At 43.5% G+C, this 23375-nt stretch overlaps 1 protein-coding gene across 2 annotated transcripts in view; it reads right to left on the minus strand.

Moving 5' to 3' along the window:
- Positions 1-21242, minus strand: part of LOC310946454 (uncharacterized protein) — a 34639-nt gene extending 13397 nt beyond the window's left edge. For both annotated transcript variants that reach the window (XM_083912922.1, XM_083912921.1), the window contains exons 1-6: positions 21096-21242; positions 9917-10057; positions 6066-6345; positions 3179-3315; positions 2706-2973; positions 629-745 (exon numbers count right to left, since the gene is read on the minus strand). In XM_083912922.1, the coding sequence (XP_083769048.1) occupies positions 629-745; positions 2706-2973; positions 3179-3315; positions 6066-6345; positions 9917-10057; positions 21096-21154 (1002 nt within the window). In that variant the 5' untranslated portion in view covers positions 21155-21242. The remainder of the gene's footprint in view (positions 1-628; positions 746-2705; positions 2974-3178; positions 3316-6065; positions 6346-9916; positions 10058-21095) is intronic.
- Between the last annotated feature and the right edge of the window lie 2133 nt (positions 21243-23375).

Genomic DNA, 23375 nt, shown 5'->3' on the forward strand with positions numbered 1-23375 from the left:
TAAAGCACCCCAACTTTACTGAAATAATGGGCGGCAGTAGCTCAGTCCATAGGTGACTTGGCTGGGAGAACCGTAGGGTCGCTGGTTCAAGTCCCTGTGTGGACCATGTATGGAGCGTGGACTGGTGGCTGGAGAGGTGCCAGTTCATCTCTTGGGCACTGTCGAGGTGCTGTTGAGCAAGGCACTAAAGCCCCAGCCGCTTGGGGCGCTGGTCACTGGCAGCCCCCTCGCTCTAACATCTCTCCTTAATTGCATGTATATAGGTCCTGTTTGTGCATGTGTGTATTTTGGGCCTGTGTGTGTGTAACATGATTAATAATAAGAGTGAAAAAATTCAATTTCCCCGTTGCGGGATGAATAAAGTAATTCTTCTTCTTCTTAATAAAGGCTTTGGTTGTTAAATGCTGCTGCAAAACGGCAGCTCTAAAAATTAAGTTCTTGTTGTTCGATGCCCAAACTGGGACGTTTTATTGTAACTCTTCCTTTAGCTCGGAGAAACCAAAGCATTTATGGCACCACTAGACTCTCCGACATCTCCAGCACAGTCGCTTTATTGACGCTCGGTGTTTAAATGCTCATTGGATGTGTAAAACTTTATGTGCAGACCACCTTGGGTCTGACGGAATACCTTGAATGTCGGGCTCATGGGGCCGTAGTTTAACGGCTCCTCGCCTTCACCGCTGCTGCAACGAGACGCCGCGGACCTTCTGTTGACCTCCTCACTCCTCCGGCTCTCCACCGACCTCTAGGACAACACCAAGTGTGAAGAAATGTCACTATTTCATAGCAGAAGCGGGATCAATTAAAAGTAACAGTAAAGGGTATTACGACTATTTAACCTGTTCTTACCTGATCTGGTTAAAACGTTTAAAAAGATGTTCACGCTGCTCGCCCTCACTGTGTTATTTTGGTGGCGAAAGACTAATAAAACACTGGCCAAACCGCTGGTGCTAAAAGTAGGAATTTCTTACAACATCTCACATCAGTGATGCCTTCGTCTGGCCGCGGGCCCCGTTTCTAAACCCCCGAGAGCCAAAGCTGCATTCTTTGACTTTATTACTTTCGAATTCGACGCCAAATTCAATGAACCGAGTTTGTGTTTTATGAAACGTCGTGAGAAGCAAGACACGTTTGCTGTTACATCGGCACACTACTGTTTAGTAGTAGAAGTATTTTATTATTAATACTGTAAGGGCGCACTCACACTGTCCTTCCGCACCGGGCCAAAACAGGTTTTTCGGGTAAAGCCTAGTGCGTTTGACCAGTGTGAGTGCAACCGCTCCGTGTCTAGCTGTGGCCAGCTTGCCGTCCACGGCCCTTTTGGGAGAGGTGGGCTTTTGTAGAGCGCGTTTGCACATGTACGAGCACAACGGCTCTCACGTCATTTTATGTGCGCCTGTTGGGACATAGAAAAAAGAAGGAGGGACCATGCACGGACATTTAAAACAATGGCGGTGAAAGGTTCACGTTGGTGTGATGCGGAGGTGGAGTGTTTACTGCAGATTTGGTCGATGAAAAGATTCAAAAACAGTCGACAAGACGCACAAAAACTCAGAGGTCTACGGAAAGATTTGTAAACAAAGCGACGCATCGCGATGACGTCATCAATGCGTGTGACATGTTACGACGTGATGACGTATAGGCAGCAAGAAGCATTCACCGAGGCCCAGGTAGTGTGAGTACAAACGGGCCTGGAGGGGGGGACAAGGACCCTAAAGCACGGGGCACGGTGGGGATCGACAGTGTGAGTGCGCCCTAAGAGCAATAATCTAAACTCCTACTGGAGGCCCCTCATAACACCCAGTGTCAGAGATTTACAACCCGGGGGACACGACAAAAATGTCCATTTTTAACAAACACAACTTTAATTTTGGATGAGAAATATATATGGTGTGTTTATGTTGTAAATAGAGCAAACATAATAACACACAAACAGTCTTATCATTATGTTTCATGGTGAAGTGTCAGAGGTTGGGGATCAAGGAGGTTTTTTTAATCAAGGTTTTACATAATATGCTGTATCTTCAATTTGCAATTAGGACAAAGGGCAGGACACTTGGCTTGGCAATATATTATACAAAATACTTTATCATGAACGTAATGAATGCGATGTCCTGGGGACAGAAAAGGAATATGTGTAATGGTGATTGGAAGTGGACCGCTACAGTTAACTTCAGGCATCTAAGCGACTTAGTAAGAATATGTGGTTCAGTTTAGTACTTCCTGGACATGAACAATATAGTTATATAATATATATATAAAGTGATATTCACATTACTATAGATATTATTATAGTTACTGGAAGTGTGTCTGTCTCTGTCTTTGTGTCTGTCTTTGTCTCTCTCTGTCCATCTTTTCTCTCTCTCTCTCCTTCTCTTCCTCTCTCCGGTGCAGACAGATGTGCGTCCTCCACAGAGCTGGGTCTGTCTGACGTTCCTGTCTGTTATAGTGAAGGTTTTCAACGCCACCGTACTCTACGGGGGAATTGTTGGGTCTATGTAAATCATAAATAAGTCATAGAGTGTGGTCTTTACCTACTCTGTAAAGTCAGTCATGTGTTTAAGGGTCCATTTCTAGGATAAAGCGTGGATATAATGTGCATAACTTTTCCTCAGATATCATATGAACCAATATATGAGGATGCGTGACTTGTTAAAGTAGCAGTAGAGGAAGTAGTAATGGCAACAGTATTAATGGCAGCAAACCTCGTCTGGCATCTTGTGCTCCTGCTCCTCCTCCTCCTCCTCCTCCTCCTCCTCCCTGAGTCTCTGCTCCCTCCTGACGTGTAGGTCTTCCTCCTTCTCTCCATGTGTGACACTCAGCTCTTCCTCCTCCTGATCATCTTCATCTCCGGGGTTCTGTCTGATTTCTGCTGACCTCCACTCCCTCTGCAGAGCAGCCTGCGTCTCTTGCACCTCCTCCTTTTGCTGCTCCCTCTGCTTCACCTCCCCATCCACCCTGCAGGCCCCGTCGCTGTGGAGGACATGGTTTCACTGGTTAGTACACACACACGCGCACACACACACACACACACACACACACACACACACACACACACACACAGACAGACAGACAGACAGACAGACAGACAGACAGACAGACAGACAGACAGACACATACACATACACATACACATATACACACACACACACACACACACACACACACACACACACACCGTGGCTTCATCGTCCCTGCCACCAGGTAGGACGTCCTGTCCACTGGTTGGCCCGTGGCGTGCTGCAGCCTGGCGTCCTGTGACATGAAGACCGTTGAGCTGTATGACGTCCTGACTTCCTTCCTGTTGCTGGACGTCTAAAAATTAACCAACAGCAAAGCAGGTAACACTCTACTTGATCATATGTAGCTCAATGCTCAGATAATGTTGCGATCGTGCTTTTGCAGGAGACCCATTTGTATCATCACACATGCACTTGGGTGTTCGGTTGGATGAAAGGCTCTTTACAGTGAATATCGAGAACCGAGGGAAAAATCAATTAAAGGTAAGGCTGTGTTTTTATTATTGAAATAGGGCCTGTTTTAATTCAACAGTTAGGGAAACACCTGTGCAAGCTTTTCCTTAGTGTCTGTTGCTAATAACTGGAAATTGCAGAGAACCATTAATGCACAGACAACATGTGCAAGGGCCCAGAGTACTTGAATATTATTTAAATGTATTTTAGAGAAAAACAAACTTCAAGTGTAAGTCTGGCAAAAAATGGACCCCCTGGTCTTTTGCTTGTGCTTTGTTTTATGTGCAGGGACTCTTCTCATGCTGCTGCAGAGGTTTGCTGTTATTTTGAGCAGTTTGAGTGGTTAAAAAAATCAGTGTTGGATGCGTTCAGTGCACCGCCCCAAGCTAATCAGTGTTAGCCCTTTGGGGCTGGTTAGCGTCTCTCCGGGCACTCTCTTTACATGATTGATCTGATTATTTGATGTTACCTGACTCTGCCAGATGATTGATTCTCATTGTCTCATCATTTCCATCTGAGAACTCTCGTTTGGAGATATTTTGGGAAGGGGTGAAAATCCTGGTTTCTGATTGGATAAACCATCTGTCTATCACCAACATACGGGCCAAATCAACCAATCAGATCATGAAGCATATGCCGTGCTATCAGAATCGAGGCAAAGCTCAGAAAGTAAACAACATGTGGGTAAAGGATATTTTCTGTTTGTGTGTAACGTGAATTTACGGATCAAAGGCCCAGTTTCAGGAGCCCGGTCCATATTCAACAGAAGGATCCAAGAGTATCATTGATCCGTGGAAGCCTCCATGTTGTTTACACTGAACAGTCGCTTCTCGTTGAGTCACACTTAAATCCGCCTCAAAACCAACGCTGATTGGTTCGGTTGCTTGGCAGACGGCTCGAAATTTTCTCCATTGCACGTTACCAGACTGATCTAAAGGGCAAAATACAAAGAAGCTCGGATGGTCTCATGAGGCGCAGATTTGATGTATTTTTAGACCAAAAAAGAGCACCGGGTCCATTTCGGCGGACTTACACTTTAATCCCTATTGACCCATAAGAAACATAATGAGTAAGAGGGACCACCACAGAAACAGTGACCACCTTAAAGTCATATCAGTGCAACATCTACTTAGAAAAGGTTTATTTTCATTCCAGCTGAAACATTTTGACGCCATATCTGTCTGAGTACCCGGGCCCTAAGAGCCAGACCGGGTAAAGCCCCTTCACATCTGTGACACTCACCAACAGCTGATCTTCGCTCCGCTAGATGGCATCTCTGCCGGTTTTACAGGATTTGCTCAGGACTTAAAGGAACAGTTTTCTCTTGTTTACTGGAATAACCTTCAGAACGCACTACAGCTTTGTGTTTTTGTCTCTCTGGAAGAGTTCAAATCTCAAGGGACTTCCTGTAAGGATCCCTGTCATGTCAGACTGTTCCCTCTTCCTTTTGTGTTGGTTTGTCTCCCTCCGTCTGTTTTTCCCTGTATGTGTCTTTCCCCTCTGTTTGTCTGGTAGGCGTGGTTCCGCCCCGCTGTGGTTGATTCCCAATCAGTGGTGGCAGCATAAAGAGCCGGATGTGGGACACGTTCGGCGCCAGACCGCTGTTCTCATTTACGTGGTAACTTCTCGTCGGTTGGCTCCCGTTTCACGTTTGATTGTATTTCCGCTCCGTGTTGGTTTGGTGATTAATTATTGTTTCCTTGTTCTTTTCCTTTGTAGTTTCCTGAGATCCCGTTCCCTTGTCCACATTCCCGACTGTTTGTCACCCCACAGCAATAGGGTTCCAGGTTCGAAGCCCGGCTGGGGCCCTTCTTTGTGCAGTTTGATCTCCCTGTGTCTGCATGGGTTTTCTCCAGGTTCTCCGGTTTCCTCCCACAGTCCAAAGACGTGCAGGTGTTCGGTTCATTGATGACTCTAAAAATTACCCGTAGGTGTGAATGGTTGTCTGTCTCTGTGCGTCTCTATGTGTCCTGTGATAGACTGCCGTCCTGTCCAGGGTGGACCCCGCCTCACGCCCCATGTCAGCTGGGATCGGCTCCAGCTCCCTCCCCGACCCCGAAAGGGACAAGCGGTTGAAGATGAATGGATGGATGGGATGTAACAGTAGACAGCTGTTTATGAATAGTTGAGTTTTCAAAAAATAACTTTAAAACGTTGACGAAAAGCAAAAAAAGGAAAGTTTGCTCACGGACGTATTCTGATGTAACCTGCCCCTTGGCACAGATATGTTTTGTGTTACCCGTTCCTGTTACCCTCGACCGTCTCGTCATCCTTCGTAGTATACTTTTCCCCCTGTAATTGAATCCCTTTGTTTTTGTTATTAAATATTTGTGTAGTACCCTACTCTGTGTCTTTGTCTGCATTTGAGTCTGTTTCCTCTGTGTTATTTCCTGTACCGTTCATGACACTTCCTGTTTAAATAAAGGTTAAATAAAAATATATTGAGCTTCATGGACTCATTTACAGCAGAGTTTGAAGCTTGATAGCCTTTCATTAAGGGCATATTTGGACGATAACTATCATTGTTATTTTGTTTTTGTGTGTTTTAAACTGAACATCAGACACATCATCTGTAAAGAAACCCCAGTCTACCTTCTCTGGAGGTCTTCTTGAAGCTTCCTGTGACCGACTGCTTGGTTCTGCCTCACATCTCTCCTCCTCCTTCTCCCCCTCTTCTTTTTTACCCTCCTTCTGTTTCTCCTCTCCGGGCTCTGGTTTCCACTGTCGTGTTGAGGGTCTCTGCACCCTGGACTTGCAGTCATCCTGCGCCTCCTGCTCAGGATTACGATTCTCGAGTCTGTGACTCCAGTCGCTGAAGCCCTCGTCCTCCTCCAGAACCAAGCAGCATCTCGGCTTCAGCTCCTCGTCCAACCTGCAGAGAACCGAGCGGAGGATGGTTAAACTTCGAGTGACCCGACAAGAGGTGGAGTCAAGCTATTTAGAGATACAACCAATGACAGTGGTTCAGAGGATTTATTGAAGGTACTTTTTATTGCTTGTATTAGAAGTACCAAAGATCTACAGTATTTCGGAGCCTGGATGAACCTTCAGTCTAAATCTCAGCAGACACATTAAAGTTGTAATCCATAAGAATTGAGATACGTTGTTTCTAGCGGCCTCTTTGGTCGGGAGATGTAACTGCAGGTGAGCCTGTTCCCTCAGAGTCACGTTCACGGTCACTATAGCAGTGTTAGAAATTGCTCCCTATCGCAGAAGTAGTGCACTGTAAAGTGTGAACGCCATTTTGTTGTGGTTCATTTTATTCACTATATAGTCCACTACAAAATACCCACAATGCACAAGTAATTCAAGTGTACATACGATGTACACTCAAAGTTCACATTTCTAGTCAGAAGAAGAAAACAGACCTACTCTTAAACATTATGAAACAATTGGATATCAACAGGGCGACATGGTGGTATGGTGGTTAGCACTGTCGCCTCACAGCGAGAGAGTTCCTGGTTTGAATCCCGGCTGGGGCCCTTCTGTGTGGAGTTTGCATGTTCTCCCCGTGTCTGCGTGGGTTTCCTCCGGGTTCTCCGGTTTCCTCCCACAGTCCAAAGACGTGCAGGTGTTCGGTTAATTGATGACTCTAAATCACCCGTAGGTGTGAATGGTTGTCTGTCTCTGTTCGTCTCCATGTGCCCTGTGATAGACTGGCGTCCTGTCCAGGGTGTACCCCGCCTCACGCCCGATGTCAGCTGGGATCTGCTCCAGCCCCCCACGACCTCGACAGGGACAAGAGGTTGAAGATGAATGAATGGATGAATGGATATTAACAGGTTTTTTAACAGCAACCTTTTAAAGAAGAAGTTTGAAGGAATGAAAGAGGGAGGCTGTGTTTGCGTGGTCGAACAAGCCTGACACTGGTGGAAAACAAAAAAATGAAATCGTGCTAGGGATGAGCAGAGACATCTTCTTCTTGGGCTTCAGAATCCAAATATGGTGCTGCACAGTGTGAGAGTTCGTCTCTGGGTGCTGCTGACAGGCGACTGAGTGTCACCCAAAGGTTGCTCGCAGGGCACGAGCGATGAGCCAGGTGGCAGACAGGACGTGCAGCTTCAGGCTCCACGGCAACAGAGACGGTGCTCCATGGAAACTGTAAACAAAGAGGAAACTGCAGCCTCGTTGCTCCGGATCAGCTCCGATCAGCAGGCTGGACCTCATCAGCACTGACTAAACACCTGATGTTTTATTTCCAGAGGGATTCGAGTGGTTTCCAAATGTTTGTTTAGCCTCCACTTCATTCAGGATGACAGAGAACTGATCAAACACAGTCACACTGTTGGCCGAACAGTTCCGTCTAAATGCAACTGATAGTTAGTTGATCCTTTATTTTTAATTATAAATTGTCTCAAAGCTACCGTACCAATTTCAGTGGTATGGGATGTAACAGTAGGCAGCTGTTTATGAAAAAAATAACTTTAAAACGTCGAGGAGAAGCCAAAAAAAGGAAAGTTTGCTCAGGGACGTATTCTGATGCAACCTGCCCCTGGGCACAGACATGTAAGGGGCCCCCCACTCTGTCTATGGACAAGACACCCACAAAGAGACGAGTTTTGTAGTCATTTTGTTTCTCTTTGTGGTCATTTTACCTCCATTTTCAGTTGTTTTGTATGTTTTTGTGATCATTTTGCATTTATTTCTAATCCTTTTTGCATGTCTTTGTCATCCTTTGTTGTCTCTATGTGGTCGTATTGTGTCTATTAAGTCATTTTGCATCACTTTGTGGTCGTTTTGCATCCCTATAGTCATTTTTTTGTCTCTTTTCTGGTCATTTTTGGTCTTTAGTGTGTACTCGTGGTCATTTAGCATCTATTTCTAATCATTTTTGCATGTCTTTGTCATCCTTTGTTGTCTCTATGTGGTCGTATTGTGTCTATTAAGTCGTTTTGCATCCCTATAGTCATTTTTTTGTCTCTTTTCTGGTCATTTTTGGTCTTTAGTGTGTACTCGTGGTCATTTTGCATCTATTTCTAATCATTTTTGCATGTCTTTGTCATCCTTTGTTGTCTCTATGTGGTCGTATTGTGTGTATTAAGTCGTTTTGCATCCCTATATTCATTTTTTTGTGTCTTTTCTGGTCATTTTTGGTCTTTAGTGTGTACTTGTGGTCATTTTGCATCTATTTCTAATCATTTTTGCATGTCTTTGTCATCCTTTGTTGTCTCTATGTGGTCGTATTGTGTCTGTTCATTTTGCATCACTTTGTGGTCGTTTTGCATCCCTATAGTTATTTTTTTGTCTCTTTTTTGGTCATTTTTGGGTCTTTAGTGTGTACTCTTGGTCATTTAGCATCTCTTTCTGATAACGCCTGTACGTTTGCTCCATCATTTCAGCCAAACACATTTTTTGCAACTCCACGCACAAAACTCCCTTCTCTCAGAACACAATTTGGTCACTTACACAGAAATACATGGGGGAATAGGTTCCAGGTTGAATTCCCCTTTAAATGCGCACCTGCTGTCAGAGCTTTGGTGTCAGCTTATTCAACCATGAAGCTAACGAGTGAACCAGCTCAAAGTGTTTGACGAGAGATCTGCATCTTATTCCACAGCTGTTAATGAGTCTCAGGTGAGGATCTGGCTGATCAAACAGAAACTGATGCTACAGCAGCTCTCTCAGCTCATTCACCTGCAGCCTCACTGGACTGAACCTACTCATTACACACAAGCACACACACACACACACACACACACACACACACACACACACACACACACACACACACACACACACACACACACACACACACACACACACACACACACACACACACACACACACACACACACACACACACACACACACACAAACACAAGCTTTTCCCCCTGTAATCAGCAACGCTGCAGGAAACAGAGACTCAGCTGCAAACATCAAGGACAGTTTTACACAAACAGATGAGTTGCCTCCACTGAGCTGGGGACAGTTAAAGAGGTGCAAGAAAATTGTCCTCATTGAAGGCCTTTCACTAATCTTTGACACGACAGTTCAACATTTCAGGAGATTGGCTTATTTGAGGTCTTTTATTCCAGTTTTAGCAGTTTTTCCCCGTCTGTGCATGAATGAAAAACGTATATAAAGACAGGGAGATGGAAACTTACTTAGAAACAAATCTATATCAGCTGTTTTTCACTTTGACTGAGAACGTTTAGTGAATCTATAGCCACATTATAACGAGGGCTCCATGCTTAAAAAGTGGTGACAAATGTGGATCAGTGTTCCCTAAAGCCCATGATGACATCTTTAAATGTTGTGTTTTGTCCGCAACTCAAAGATATTCAATTTACCGTCACAAACGAGGAGTGAAACCAGAAAATATTCACATTTAAGAAGCTGGAATCAGACAATTTTTACCGTTTTTCTTACTGAAATCACTCAAAACGATAAATCGAATATCGAAATCTTCAAAAAGTAGGCCCGTGTGTGCATGTCATACTCACTGTGTGTTGTGTGTGACCTCGCTGTGTTGGGGGGGCTCTGGCCAGGAGGGGCTCCTCTCTCCTCTCTGCGTCTCCCTTGCTCTCCTCCTCCGTTCCCGCTCCACCTCTTCTGCATCCTCTTGGCTCCGTTGGGCCGTCAAACTGCAACCAACATGGAGACCAACAGGCTGTCAGCACACTCAAAAACACCCCAGAACACTCATATAACAACCTACAGGAGCCAGTTGACATACGAGGGGCTCCAAGAGCAGCGGTCTTAAAGGGACAGTTCACCCCAAAATCAAAATGACCTATTTTACTTCTTTACTGTAGTGTTTTTTATCAGTCTAGATGGTTTTGCTGTGAGTTGTCCAGTGTTGGAGATATCAGAAGAAGAAGAAGAAGAAGAAGAAGAAGAAGAAGAAGAAGAAGAATTCCTTTTATTCATCCCGCAACAGGCCCGAAATACACACACATGCACAAACAGGACCTATACACACACATGCACAAACAGGACCTATACACACACATGCACAAACAGGACCTATACACACACATGCACAAACAGGATCTATACACACACATGCACAAACAGGCCCGACATACACACACATGCACAAACAGGACCTATACACACATGCTCAAACAGGACCTATACACACACATGCACAAACAAGACCTATACACACACATGCACACACAGGACCTATACACACACATGCACACACAGGACCTATACACACACATGCACAAACAGGACCTATACACACACATGCACAAACAGGATCTATACACACACATGCTCAAACAGGACCTATAAACACACATGCACAAACAGGATCTATACACACACATGCACAAACAAGACCTATACACACACATGCACAAACAGGACCTATACACACACATGCACAAACAGGACCTATACACACACATGCACAAACACGACCTATACACACACATGCACAAACAGGATCTATACACACACATGCACAAACAGGACCTATACACACACATGCACAAACAGGACCTATACACACACATGCACAAACAGGACCTATACACACACATGCACAAACAGGATCTATACACACACATGCACAAACAGGATCTATACACACACATGCACAAACAGGACCTATAAACATGCAATTAATGGAGAGATGTCAGAGCGAGCAGTTGGGGGTTCGGTGACTTGCTCAACAGCACCTTGGTAGTGCCCGGGAGATGAACTGGCAACTCTCCAGCCACCAGTCCACGCTCCATTCATGGTCCACACAGGGACTTCGGTTCCCCGCCGAGTCACCTATGGACTGAGCTACTGCCGCCCCCTGAGTAGAGGTGTCAGTCTTGAAACTAGATGGTCTTGATGGTTTGTGTCGCTCAAGGCGCCAAAAAATACATTTGGAGAAACTCAACAGCAAAGTATCTTTTGCTACCGTATTTGTCCCAAATATAGGACAACCCTCCTTTTTTTAAAAAATCTTGTTGAACTCGTTTTACAGATCTTGGTGCCATCTGCTGCTGTGACTGTATATTGTGTGACTCGCTGACTGTGTCTATAGAAGCACTTTCAAATCTAGACCCCGAAAATATGACGACTCCCCTTTTTCAGATCGATTTCCAGGAAAAAAATCACCATCTTAGGTTGAACTACACCCGCTAACAGAAGTGTACTCATGGACGACACGTTAATGCTTTAAACTAATCCCCGCAAGCTAGCAATGTCAGACCGCATGGACTCCTGCACGTTGATACGTTGGCAGGTTATATTTTATAAACCCAAGTTCAAAACCCATATTTTTTTGGGCTGCATGATCCCATCAAACAGAAATATCATTGATGTCTTGTGCATCATTTTATACGCATTTCTCTAAATTACTCCTGACATTATTTGGAATATTTTGATATATAAAAAGATTATTGTTGATTTGTCTAATTCACAGAATGAATGAGTAATTGTAATAACAATCATTAGCCTATAACTGGTGGTTTAAGAGGTTGATCAGAGTCAGTGAAGCTCTAGTTTATCCTCCACGCGGCTGCTTCACACAGCTTTCATCTGTTTGATGCTACTTGACCGCTTGGAAACAGATGTGGAGTTGGCTGTCCAGAGGCTACAGACACACTACACGGCTAAAGTATGTGGAGAGCCGAACATTTCACCCATATGTGATTATCTGTTCTCATCTCAAAATCCCCAGCGTCAGTCTGCAGCTCTAACAGCCTCCGCTCTCTCAGGCTTTCCACCAGATGTTGAAACCTGCTGCAGGGATTTGATATTTGATCCCCTTCAGACACAAGAGCATCAGTGAGCTCCGACACTGATGCTGAGTGATCAGGTCTGGATCCAGAGCTGTTATATGGGGTTGAGGTCGGACCAGTCAAGTTCTTCCACAACAAACTGTAAAAAACATTTCTTTATGGAGCTGCTTTTGTGCATTACGACATTGCCATGTTGAAACAGGAAACAGTCTTCCCTAATTTGTTGCGATTGGAAGAACATTATTGTCTAAAATAACACTTGAGCATTAAGGTTTACTTCAAGCCCAATTGGTAGATATATGACAGAAGATACTGTATTGAGTATGTATCTGCTCCATCAACCACTTTAGCCCCCAACTACACTATCGATATTTACATTTCCTATTTGTCCATCAATGTATTTTCTGACCAAAAGAACGAGGTCGCGGGTACAAGCGTACGAAATGCGTTTCCTCAGGAGGGTGGCTGGAGTCCCCTTAGAGAGAGGTGGAGAAGTTCAGCATCCGTGAGGAACTCGGAGTAGAGCCGCTGCTCCTTTACGTTGAAAGGAGCCAGTTGAGGTGGTTCAGGATCATCTAGTAAGGATGAACCCTGGGCGCCTCCCTAGGGAGGTGTTCCAGGCACGTCCAGCTGGGAGGAGGCCTCGGGGAAGACCCAGGACCAGGTGGAGAGGTTATATCTCCACACTGGCCTGGGAACGCCTCAGGATCCCCCAGTTAGAGCTGGTTAATGTGGCCCAGGAAAGGGAAGGTTGGGGTCCCCTGCTCGAGCTGCTGCCCCCGCGACCCGACCCCGGATAAGAGGCTGAAGATGAGTGAGTGTATTCTCTGTATATCTCTCAGGTAACTTATGAATCATGACGCTGTGAAATGGCGATGGTACTCATGCTGCTGCAGAGGTTTGCTGTTACTTTCAGCAGTATTAGTGGTTAAAAAGGACGTTTAATGCCTTCACCGTACTGCCCCGAGCTAATCAGTGTTAGCCACATTCGACTATTAGCGACTCTCTTGGATTTCTCTGTTAATAGTTGTAATTTTAGCCTGGAATTTCCCTTTAAGTTTAGTCACCAAAACGATGGTTAAGATTAGAAAACAGGTTGTGGTTTAGCTTAGTACTACAATAACACAAACACCGGTCCTCCAAGTTAAAGTCTTGGGACCTATCAAACATCCCGACCCTCGTCCTTAATGGATTTTGGCGCACTTATACGACGTCACCTGATTTACGTCTTTGTTCCAGATGTGATTTCTACAGTAATAGATACGTGGATTACATACGAATTACAGTGCGTTACTTTCCGTAGTTTGTCGGTCTGGTCTGGTTCAACAGTAAAAGGCATCTATAGAAAAGTTTAGTATTTTATAAACTTAAAGAAAAGAAATAGCGGTTCACTTTCATAAAAAGCTCATTCAGTTCTTCTGTTTCCAGCGGGATGGACTTTATAACAATAACTCTTTTTATTGTCCAAGCACATCTGGTGGAGCTCGAGCCAGCGGCTGCACTGTTTCACTTCATTTCGATCTCTGGAGAGAAACAAAGAGAGACGTAGGGAGGAGGTGAAGAGATGGACGGAGGATGGAGAGAGAACGCCATCTCGTCATGCTTATGGGGGTCTGGAGAAAATCTTGTCAAGAGAACTGGAATAAGGACTTTGGAAATATTCAGTCAGCCATTTGAAATCACCTCTCTGGAGAGCACCTGTTGATTGGGTACAAACACAGTTTCCAAACGGTGAGGTCACCGTATAATCACGGTTTACAACCTGGATCACATTTTCATAGATTTGGCCGTGATACCGTTGTGCTCACCTCAGTATTGTTGCTGAGATCTAATGCAAATGTGTTGCCATTGTTATGAATGTCTGACTGGGAAAGAAACATGACAGTCACGCACGTCTTAAACCTACCCCCAGGGTCAGTGACATGTATTTGAAATAGAAAACAAAAGCTGCCACTGTTTTGTTTTTGAACATCCGTCTCAGTTCACAGACTTCTTGGTTCAACTTTGACCTCCTTCCTGCACGGTGAAGGGTTGTTATCGACACTTCAGCTACACTCACTTTCAGTTTTACCTCCCCATAAAAGGCTTTACATTATTTAGAGGCGTTTTAGCATGTTTACGATCCGTCTTGTTGATTTCATGATTGACTTCCTATGCCACTTCTAATCCATGATCCTTACCATTAACCTGTTTATATTTTTGGCATTGTTAAAGCTTGGATTAGCCTTATTGATATTTTATATTTATATTTGCCCTCTTTCCTGCTTTTTACTGCAACGTCTGCACAAGTAATCCCCTCATGGTGATCTGAAGCGACTGCCAAACCTACAAAACCAAGAACCATGTTCTAATAAACTGGACTTATCATTTATAGTTCACAATTTTTCAATAAGTAAAAAAATGTCAAACCAAAGTCAGTTGCCCATTTTTAAACAGGCTGTCCTCTTTCTATGTTCATATGAGAAGTAATGCACTGTAATTCGTATGTAATCCACCAATGATCTTAACCATGTTGTTTTGATGCCTTAACCTAACCTTCTGTTCTCTAAACGTAACCCTCCTCCATCACGTTTCTCACAAGATATCATATGAACCTGTTGATTAGAATATGTATGTATGTGTGTATATATAATACTGAAACGGGATTTGCTTGGTGTAACTGTTCCTTCCGCTCATACTGGATCATTTCTGATGTATTATCGTAAGTGATGGGGAATTAAATCCAAAATCCTCCGTCTGTTTATGAATATATTCCAAAGTTTACATGAAGTTAATATGAGGCTTCAGCAGTCTGAGTCACTTATTCAGTGGAGGGGATATCATCAAAGCTACGTTCTTTTAAGTACTAAATTCCCTAAGTTTGAAGAGGGAATTTTGTACAAAAATTAGTAAAGTTTGGAAGATTCTCACTTGATCGATTGCTCATTAACTGCTGAAGCCGCATATTAAGATAAACGTTGCATCTTTGCACAGAGCAAGGACTTCTAAACTGCTGGTAAAAGCAGATTTTGCAGCAGAAAGAAAAACAGGCCAAAGCTCGAGCTTAATGGTCCTCATTAAATAAAACAACAACATAAAACATGCAGATGCTTTTGTACTGGCCACTCGTGGGTAAATTCAATGCAAAAGCCTCGACCCAAACGTATATAAATTCTCCCGACACAAACATGTCAACCCGTCAGCTCATCACACATTCGGCCGCATGAAATCATTCATAAAAAATGTTTTTAAAGTGCAAAGAAACAAAACGACATACAAAAGGCTGATGCATGTCATTAGTTACGGCTGCTGGTGAGGACACTAGCCATGAGTGAGTCATGGTGCAGTCATTATTTTGTGGGAAAGTGACCTACATAAGATCATACTCAGAAGAGATGAAGTTGGAGCCACATTGGCAAAAGTCAGTCTTTAGTTTGATGTGTGATAGGGATGCTTCGGCTTCTCAGTCAGGGCAATTATTTTGGGGGAACTGGTTCGACTGGAGATGAGGTTTGATTGTCTGGACCTCATCATCTCTGCCTGAAATGCAACAAGGGGAAGTAATATACAATAAATGTTAAATGTGTTAGTCAATAACTAACACAAACAAGATTATAACTTGTGCAAATAACTTAATGTCTTGTGTCTCAGTTTATACACAACTAATCTGCAACAATAAATATGTTTGAAAATGGATTGTTCACCCTTAACATAATGAAAAACGTTATCTGATAGGTCGCAAAGAATGATATTGAACATATGAGTAAAGTTCATTGACAACACATTGCATAGTTTTCTGCCAATATATGCAAAACAATATCGTCTTAGTGACTGATATGGAGACTGAGCAGAACAGCACCATCTGGTGTCTCAAGATCGTAGCAACAATAAATCATTCCAGCAGTCGGGTTGCCAGGTCTGGAAACAGTAGCTCCAGGAGACCGGAGTCTGTTTGAGCCTGTTTGAGCCCGTCCCCTTCTGCAAATCACACCATAAAAACAAGTATTAGAGGAGTTTGACTGACAGTTAGCGTTAGCTGTTAGTGTTAGTCGTTCCAGCTAAGTAAAGATGAAAGTGATCTTAGAGATCAAGGAGAAGCGCAGCCATGTGGGCGTGCGTTTGAATGGCGTTTCTCTCCTTTCTCTCAGTCCATGGAGTGAATGCTCGGCCTATAGTGACTCTGGTTGTTGCCCGTCTCCGCTCACTCAGCTGCTGGGACAAATAACGTCCCCTTCACTGAGGCTCCGAAGCAGCTGCAGGATTGGCAAACTCCATTTCACCCAGTGCCAGCCTACAGTAGCTGCACCCAACAACAGACAACCCTGGCAACCAGCAACTCCCAACGCTATTGGCTGCTACAATGGAAACAGAACGGGACAGAAAGTAATTTACAAACCCGTCAAATTTAAAATATATATATTAATTCAAATTAAATATATTTTTTTATGGAAAAGCAATACTTTCATTCTGTTCCCCTCGAAACGCCCCGTCGGTGTGGGTGTATTATCTATTAATTTAAATATCTTTAAATAAAGATTCTACATATTCAACCTTTAACCACGTTGTTTTGATGCCTAAATGCAACCTTTTGTTCTCTAAACGTAACCATTCTGCTACCATGGAGGCAGAACAGGACAGAAAGTCATTGTCGAACAAGTATGTTCATACAAAGGTTTGAACACCGATTGTTCATCATTAACATAATGAGAAACATTATCAGGCGAGTCGCAAAAAATGAAAACATATTAGTAAAGTTCATTGACAACACATTGCATAGTTTTCTGCCAAAATATGCAAAACAATAACTTCTCATCGACTACAGCTCTATTAAACTCTTTATGGTGATGTTTATGCACCCACAGTACTTCGTTAAAGTTAAAAGGAAAGATCATCGTCTGGTTTAATACAGAAAAAATCAGCATTGACCTGATACACAACATGTTTATTGACGTTTAATGGAAACGCCAGATCTCTCCCTAACCTTAACCAAAGTGCTATTGTTGCCAGACCTAACTACAGACTGGGTTCTGGATGCCCTTTGGTGTTGAAGTCCTGAGCTTTGTACGCCCTCGACTCTGGTGTGGTAGATAAATGTCTGAACATAATCCAGGCAGCGATTACGTTTGACACCACAACGTAAATGGCAAAACAATTTAGTACTCTATATACAGACTTTGTGGGAGACAGGGTTGATTGTGCACACACACACACACACACACACACTTAAGGGGCTCTGTAAATCTCTCTGAACACAAAGTTGGAAAACCATCTACTGTTCAGTGATGTCATGCCGAGATGACAGCTGAGGGCAACAAGTCACTGGCTTCTATGCAAAGGCATTATGTGTTAAATGTAGGGAATCACTAACTGTAGTACTTGTGGATGAGGCATGTTTACTGTGCTTTATTCACAGTGAGTAGCTGCTGTTACAGGATATCGTCTCTGCAGGACAGTCTGTACTTCCAGGTACCTCCAGAGTCTGCAGGGTCATTGAACTTCACGCTGTGGAGCGTACTGTACATGTGCAACGGGTGTATTATGAAGGGAAATCTGTCTGATACGCATCACTTTTTCCACCATTTACACAATGAGGCAATGGAGGCCTGGGGAACTGCATTTTCTTTGTGTGTGTGTAGTTGAGCAGGAGGGGGCTCAGGACTCAGCCAGATGATGTCATGGCCATTAAGGAAGTTGCAGCTATAAAAGAAGCCATTGAACCCGGAGTTCAGTGTCATTTTCGGTGAAGTCACAGAGCAATGTTCCACCGATCATCACAACTGAGGAAACAAGAACCTCACTGACAATGAGGAGCAGTGGTTATGAGAGGGAGGCCAATATAGAGAACAACACAAGGCTGAAATCAGAGAAGACTGTACTGAGTCAGTGGCCAAAGGAGAGAAATAGAGAAACGATCAGCTTGTCCTCATCCCAACTCAACACACAGCCATTTTGTCAGATACCTTTTGTGTCACTTGTCAATTCACTGACTGGGTAGCCCCATGGACGGATCATGAGATAAGGGGGACCTGGGCACAGACATAGAGAAGACCCCACCATCCTCCCTTACAGACATGGTGATGCTTTTCCCTGTTTTTTGTTGTATGCATCTTTTCCTGTGTTTTCCGGGCAACAATAACCAGCTCCAACTGGGGGATCCCGAGGCGTTCCCAGGCCAGTGTGGAGAGAATCTCTCCACCTGGTCCTGGGTCTTCCCTGAGGCCTCCTCCCAGCTGGACGTGCCTGGAACACCTCCCTAGGGAGGTGTTCCAGGGTTCATCCTTACTAGATGATCCTGAACCACCTCAACTGGCTCCTTTCAACACAAAGGAGCAGCGGCTCTACTCCGAGTTCCTCACGGATGCTGAACTTCTCCCCCTCTCTCTAAGGGAGACTCCAGCCCCCCTCCTGAGGAAACACATTTCGGCTGCTTGGACCCGCGACCTGGTTCTTTGGGTCCTGACCCAGCTTTCATGACCACAGGTGAGGGTCGGAACCAGGACTGACCGGTAGATCCAGAGCTTTGCCTTCCTCAGCTCTCTTTTCGTCACGACGGTGCGGTACGACTGCAACACCGCCCCTGCTGCTCTGATTCTCCGGCCAAACTCATTTCATCATTTTTACAAGTTTAAGTTGCAGGATAGAATAAAACACAGTGTAACATGAACTACAAAATTTCTAATGCATAATAAAAAATTATGTTTAAGAATGGTTAAGATTATCAAGATCATTTATTTTAATGTTTGGGACAGATGCAGAACTTTTTTTAACCGTACAAAAAAAATTAACCAATTCAATGTATCACAGCATTAAAAGCTACTAATTTCCCACCAATGCCGTTACACCTGGCTTTGTGAGCTTAATTTTAAAATGTTGTCAATTTTGGTAATTTTGTAACACAGTAGGCCACACACTCCCTATGTTAGCTCCCTGCTCCCTTTATAGAAAAGGATATCTGGCCTAAGGAAGTGTTCTGCTACGATCTTCCGCAGTTCCCTGCAGCGGATAATATAAAACTAATTTTCAGGTTTTCCCACAATGGTGCAACATTATAAGTCTCTGTAGTGGTTAAGTAACTGATGAACCTGCCTGTGACCATGTGATAAAATCTTTGAGCGTATATATATAATTTGGCTGCAATGTTAAGCAACGCTCAGGGAATAAACTCACACTACTCAAAGTGACCTATCACTGAAATGCACCTTTATCTCTCTCTTGCACATTAAAATCCACATAGCACATTGTAATATGGTGTTTATCTGCAATACTGTACTTTTATTTTATTTTATTGTTGTTCATATTTTGTATTTTATCTTATTTTTAGTACTTCTGATTGCTCTGTACCGCTGCTACGATGACCTCATTTCCCCTCTGGGATAAATAAAGTTATCTATCTATCCATCTATCAGTCAGATGTTCGATTAGTCTAAATGTGCACAGACTTATATTAAAAAAAACAAGTTTCAAGTGAGGGTGCAACATTAGAGCTCGATGTCTGATCCAGAGAGTGGATGGATTGACTGACTTTGATTGTGACGCGTTCGTTTTTTGGAGGAAAAGCATCTGGACACTGTTTTGTTGACATTAAGTGTCAAACATGAGTCAAGCCAACGGGCTTTTTCCCTCCAGGTGCTTCGACAATTCATGTGAAGCTGCAACAGCTGTGTTTTTCCAATCCTGACCTCAAATCAATTAAGAGCAATTCGCGATCAAAGCGTCCCTGAAACAATATAATTTCACTTTTTCCTCTTCAAATTAAATGGTCTAGAATTTCTCCTGATCGATGTGTAAATGTGATCAACGCATACATGAAGCATTTGTTTGGGGTCCCTGCTTCGAAATAATGTTTAACAAAGAAAAACAAAGGGTCCACTTTAGTTTTTCCACTCCGTCTTTGACTTGATGAAGCAAATTATTCAAAAGATGCTCTTAAATAAGCCGTTGGTTCATGTTACTGTGTCAGGCAGATGTAGCTTGTCTTAATTAATGTGAATTTGAAGAATATCAGACCACATTTTCTGAGTAAATTATGCAAAAAACGAACATTTCAAGCGACTCCCTTACTTCAACACTGTATAGATTTGGTGTCAATGCGACACGATCCAGAAAAAAACAACTGGAACTAAGGTCTTATCAGAGAAAAAGTTCCTGAAGTATGACATTAGTGAAATTAGTGTAGCATTATGCTTTCAAGTGGTGAAAACAACAACCAATCAATCATTTAAAAGTACTCATTACGCAGGCAGAATGGCCCATGTTACTCTTATACTATTATAAATGATTGTATTCCTGTATTTACATATAAACCATATTTTAACTTCAATCAGGGTAAGAGTTATTTTAAATAGCTGCGTTTACTGTAGAAGAAGAAGAATTCCTTTATTAGTCCCGCGAATGGTGAAATTCAATTTTCACTATATTATTTTTCATTTTACACACACACACACACACACACACACACACACACAGGCCTGAAATACACACACATGCACAGACAGGACCTATATACATGCAACCAATGGAGAGATGTTAGAGCAAGGGGGCTGCCAGTGACTGGCTCCCCGAGCAGTTGGGGGTTCGGTGCCTTGCTGAACAGCGCCCAGGAGATGAACTGGCACCTCTCCAGCCACCAGTCCACGCTCCATTAATGGTCCACACAGGGACTTGAACCTGCAACCCTCCAGTTCCCAGCCAAGTAACCTATGTACTGAGCTACTACCGCCCCACTTGTGTTTTTTTTTAAATATTTGCATCTGCACATTTAAAAGTAACTGTCAAATAAATGTATGGGAGTAAAAAGTACCTAAAAGTGGAAAACTAAAGTAAAATAATAATAATAATAATAAATACATGAGGATTGGGACAATTTATCAGCAGAGTATGAACTCATTTCATACGCAGGTACGAGTAAAATAACAAAAACCTGTGATCATCATGTGTCAAGCATTTTCTCTCTCACCTGATGAGGTTCTCCAGGAGCTCTCTGCTGGAGCTCTTTCTTCTGATGGACTCTGACATGGTGGACTGGGCTGCTCCTGATTCCGGTCCCTGGATCTGACCTTGGTTCTGGTCCTGGAGGCTTAGATGTTCCCTGCAGCTGCTCTCTTCTTCTTCTTCTTCTGGTTCGTATGTCTCATGCTGGCCTCCCTCTCCCTCTCTCTCTCTCTCTCTCTCTCTGTTTGGTCGCAGCTCTCTCCTCCCTCCATGTGGTTTTCATTGAAGCGTTTTGACCCCCCTTCTCCTACCCTAACAGGGGTCATGTGACTCACTCAGGGGGGAAAGAAAGATGATATCATAATAGTGGATCAGTGACAATATTGTATGCATGTGTATTGTGTATATTCATCTTGTGAGAGGCAGCGGGTGTTTGTATACAGTCATTTTCCAGTCTGTTATAAGAGAAATCCTCCATTTCTAGAAAGGGACCAGTTTCTGGATATTCCCTGAAAACGCATTAATAAATATCCCTTTTAAATACACAGCGTCCTGACTGTGGGTGCATACCGTATTTACCGGATTAAAAGTCGCTACGTAGTAAAAGTCTCATCGGCCGAAAATGCAGAATAAAGAAGGAAAAAAACAAATATAAGTCGCATTCGAGTATAAGTCGCATTTTTGGGGAAATGTATTTGATAAAATCCAACACCAAGAAATGACATTTCATCTTGAAAGGCAATTTAAACTAAAACTAGAACAGAGAACAACAGGCTGAATAAGTGTATGTGCCGCTTAGCTCAAGCATTAGCAGCTAGCATCTTTATTTCACAACGCACTTCTGCCATGACCCGCCCCCGCCTAATTTTGATTGGTTGACGTGTGCGTGTGACGATTGCTGATATACGCCTAGGCTCTTACGTGACTGAGATAAATAACAGCCCGGGCTATTATTTGATATTTTACGGTAATGTGTTAATAATTTCACACATAAGTCGCTCCAGAGTAGAAGTCGCACCCCCGGCCAAACTATGAAAAAAACTGTGACTTATAGTCTGAAAAATACGGTAATCTCATTTTTAACAAACCCCTTCAACGTGAATAATGTTCCGCAACGACTTTTGGAAATTGATTAGAGTTTTGTTTTGCGTTGAGATCCGAGTAGCAGAGACAAAAGTGTCTCATCAATCAGTAAAGATGATAAACGACTGTGGATATAATGTTTTAAAAACAGTTTACGGTCAGTTTAAATGAACGTGCATGTGACGGACAGGTATGTGTTTCTCTCTTTTACATAAATGTTTCATGCGATATGCCTTTAGCATCCTCCAGAATGGGGCGCCATGAGCTGCAACATTTGTGTCGGGGCCAAGCATCTTTTGTTGCAAATGAAGAAAAAACTCCATCAGTAGAATAATATATGATCATTTCTTTGGGAATAAGATGGTAGGAAGGTATGATTAGACTGATATACTGAATGTATATTATTACTTTGCACAGCGGCAGCATTCTCGTGATTACACAAGATCACATGAGAATTGCAGGTTTACATGTCACCAATCAGGGTCCTGTGAGGAGCTACTGGCAGTTGAGGGAGGTGGGAAGGGGGAGTGGGGGATGGGGTTGATTAATATCTGGAAAAATACTCTAAACCCTCTCTGCGGTTGTTCTGCATCATCATACAAAGAGTGCAGATAACGTCCGTCTGCATACAACTGTAATAAAAGAGCAGATAACTGAGTCTAAAATGAGAACTCCAGATCAGAGGAGAGTTCATTGTGTGTAAAGCTGAGAGGAGCAGCAGCAGCCTGAGAACGAGGCTGGAGGAGTTTTCGTTGGATCTGGTTACCGCTCGGCAGGTTATGAATAAGATATGGCAGCTCAGAACAGGAGCAGCTGCTGGAGGCGACGAGCCGATCTGCTGCGTCCAGCTCCAAATACTGTGAAAGTCATCATCACTGCCAGGGCGTCAGGGCCTTAACGTCAAGGGTGGGGGGCCTGCTCTAAAAGAGATCGGACCTGCACAGACCTCTGGGGTCTGATGACGACCTAAAGCAGGCACCAGCAGAAATCGGGGAAGGGGAATGAAACAAGCTAAAAATGAAGAATAAGGAATAATAAAAGAATAATAAAACTATATTATTCACTGAGGGCGCCGCGGTGGTGTGGTGGTTAGCACTGTTGCCTCACAACGAGAGGGTTCCTGGTTCGAAATCCCTGATGGGAACCTTCTGTGTGGAGTTTGCATGTTGTCCCCGTGTCTGCGTGGGTTTTCTCCGGGTTCTCCGGTTTCCTCCCACAGTCC

The sequence above is a fragment of the Echiichthys vipera genome, assembly GCF_963691815.1.
Source record: "Echiichthys vipera genome assembly, chromosome: 1".
NCBI classification, from domain to species: Eukaryota; Metazoa; Chordata; class Actinopteri; order Perciformes; family Trachinidae; genus Echiichthys; species Echiichthys vipera.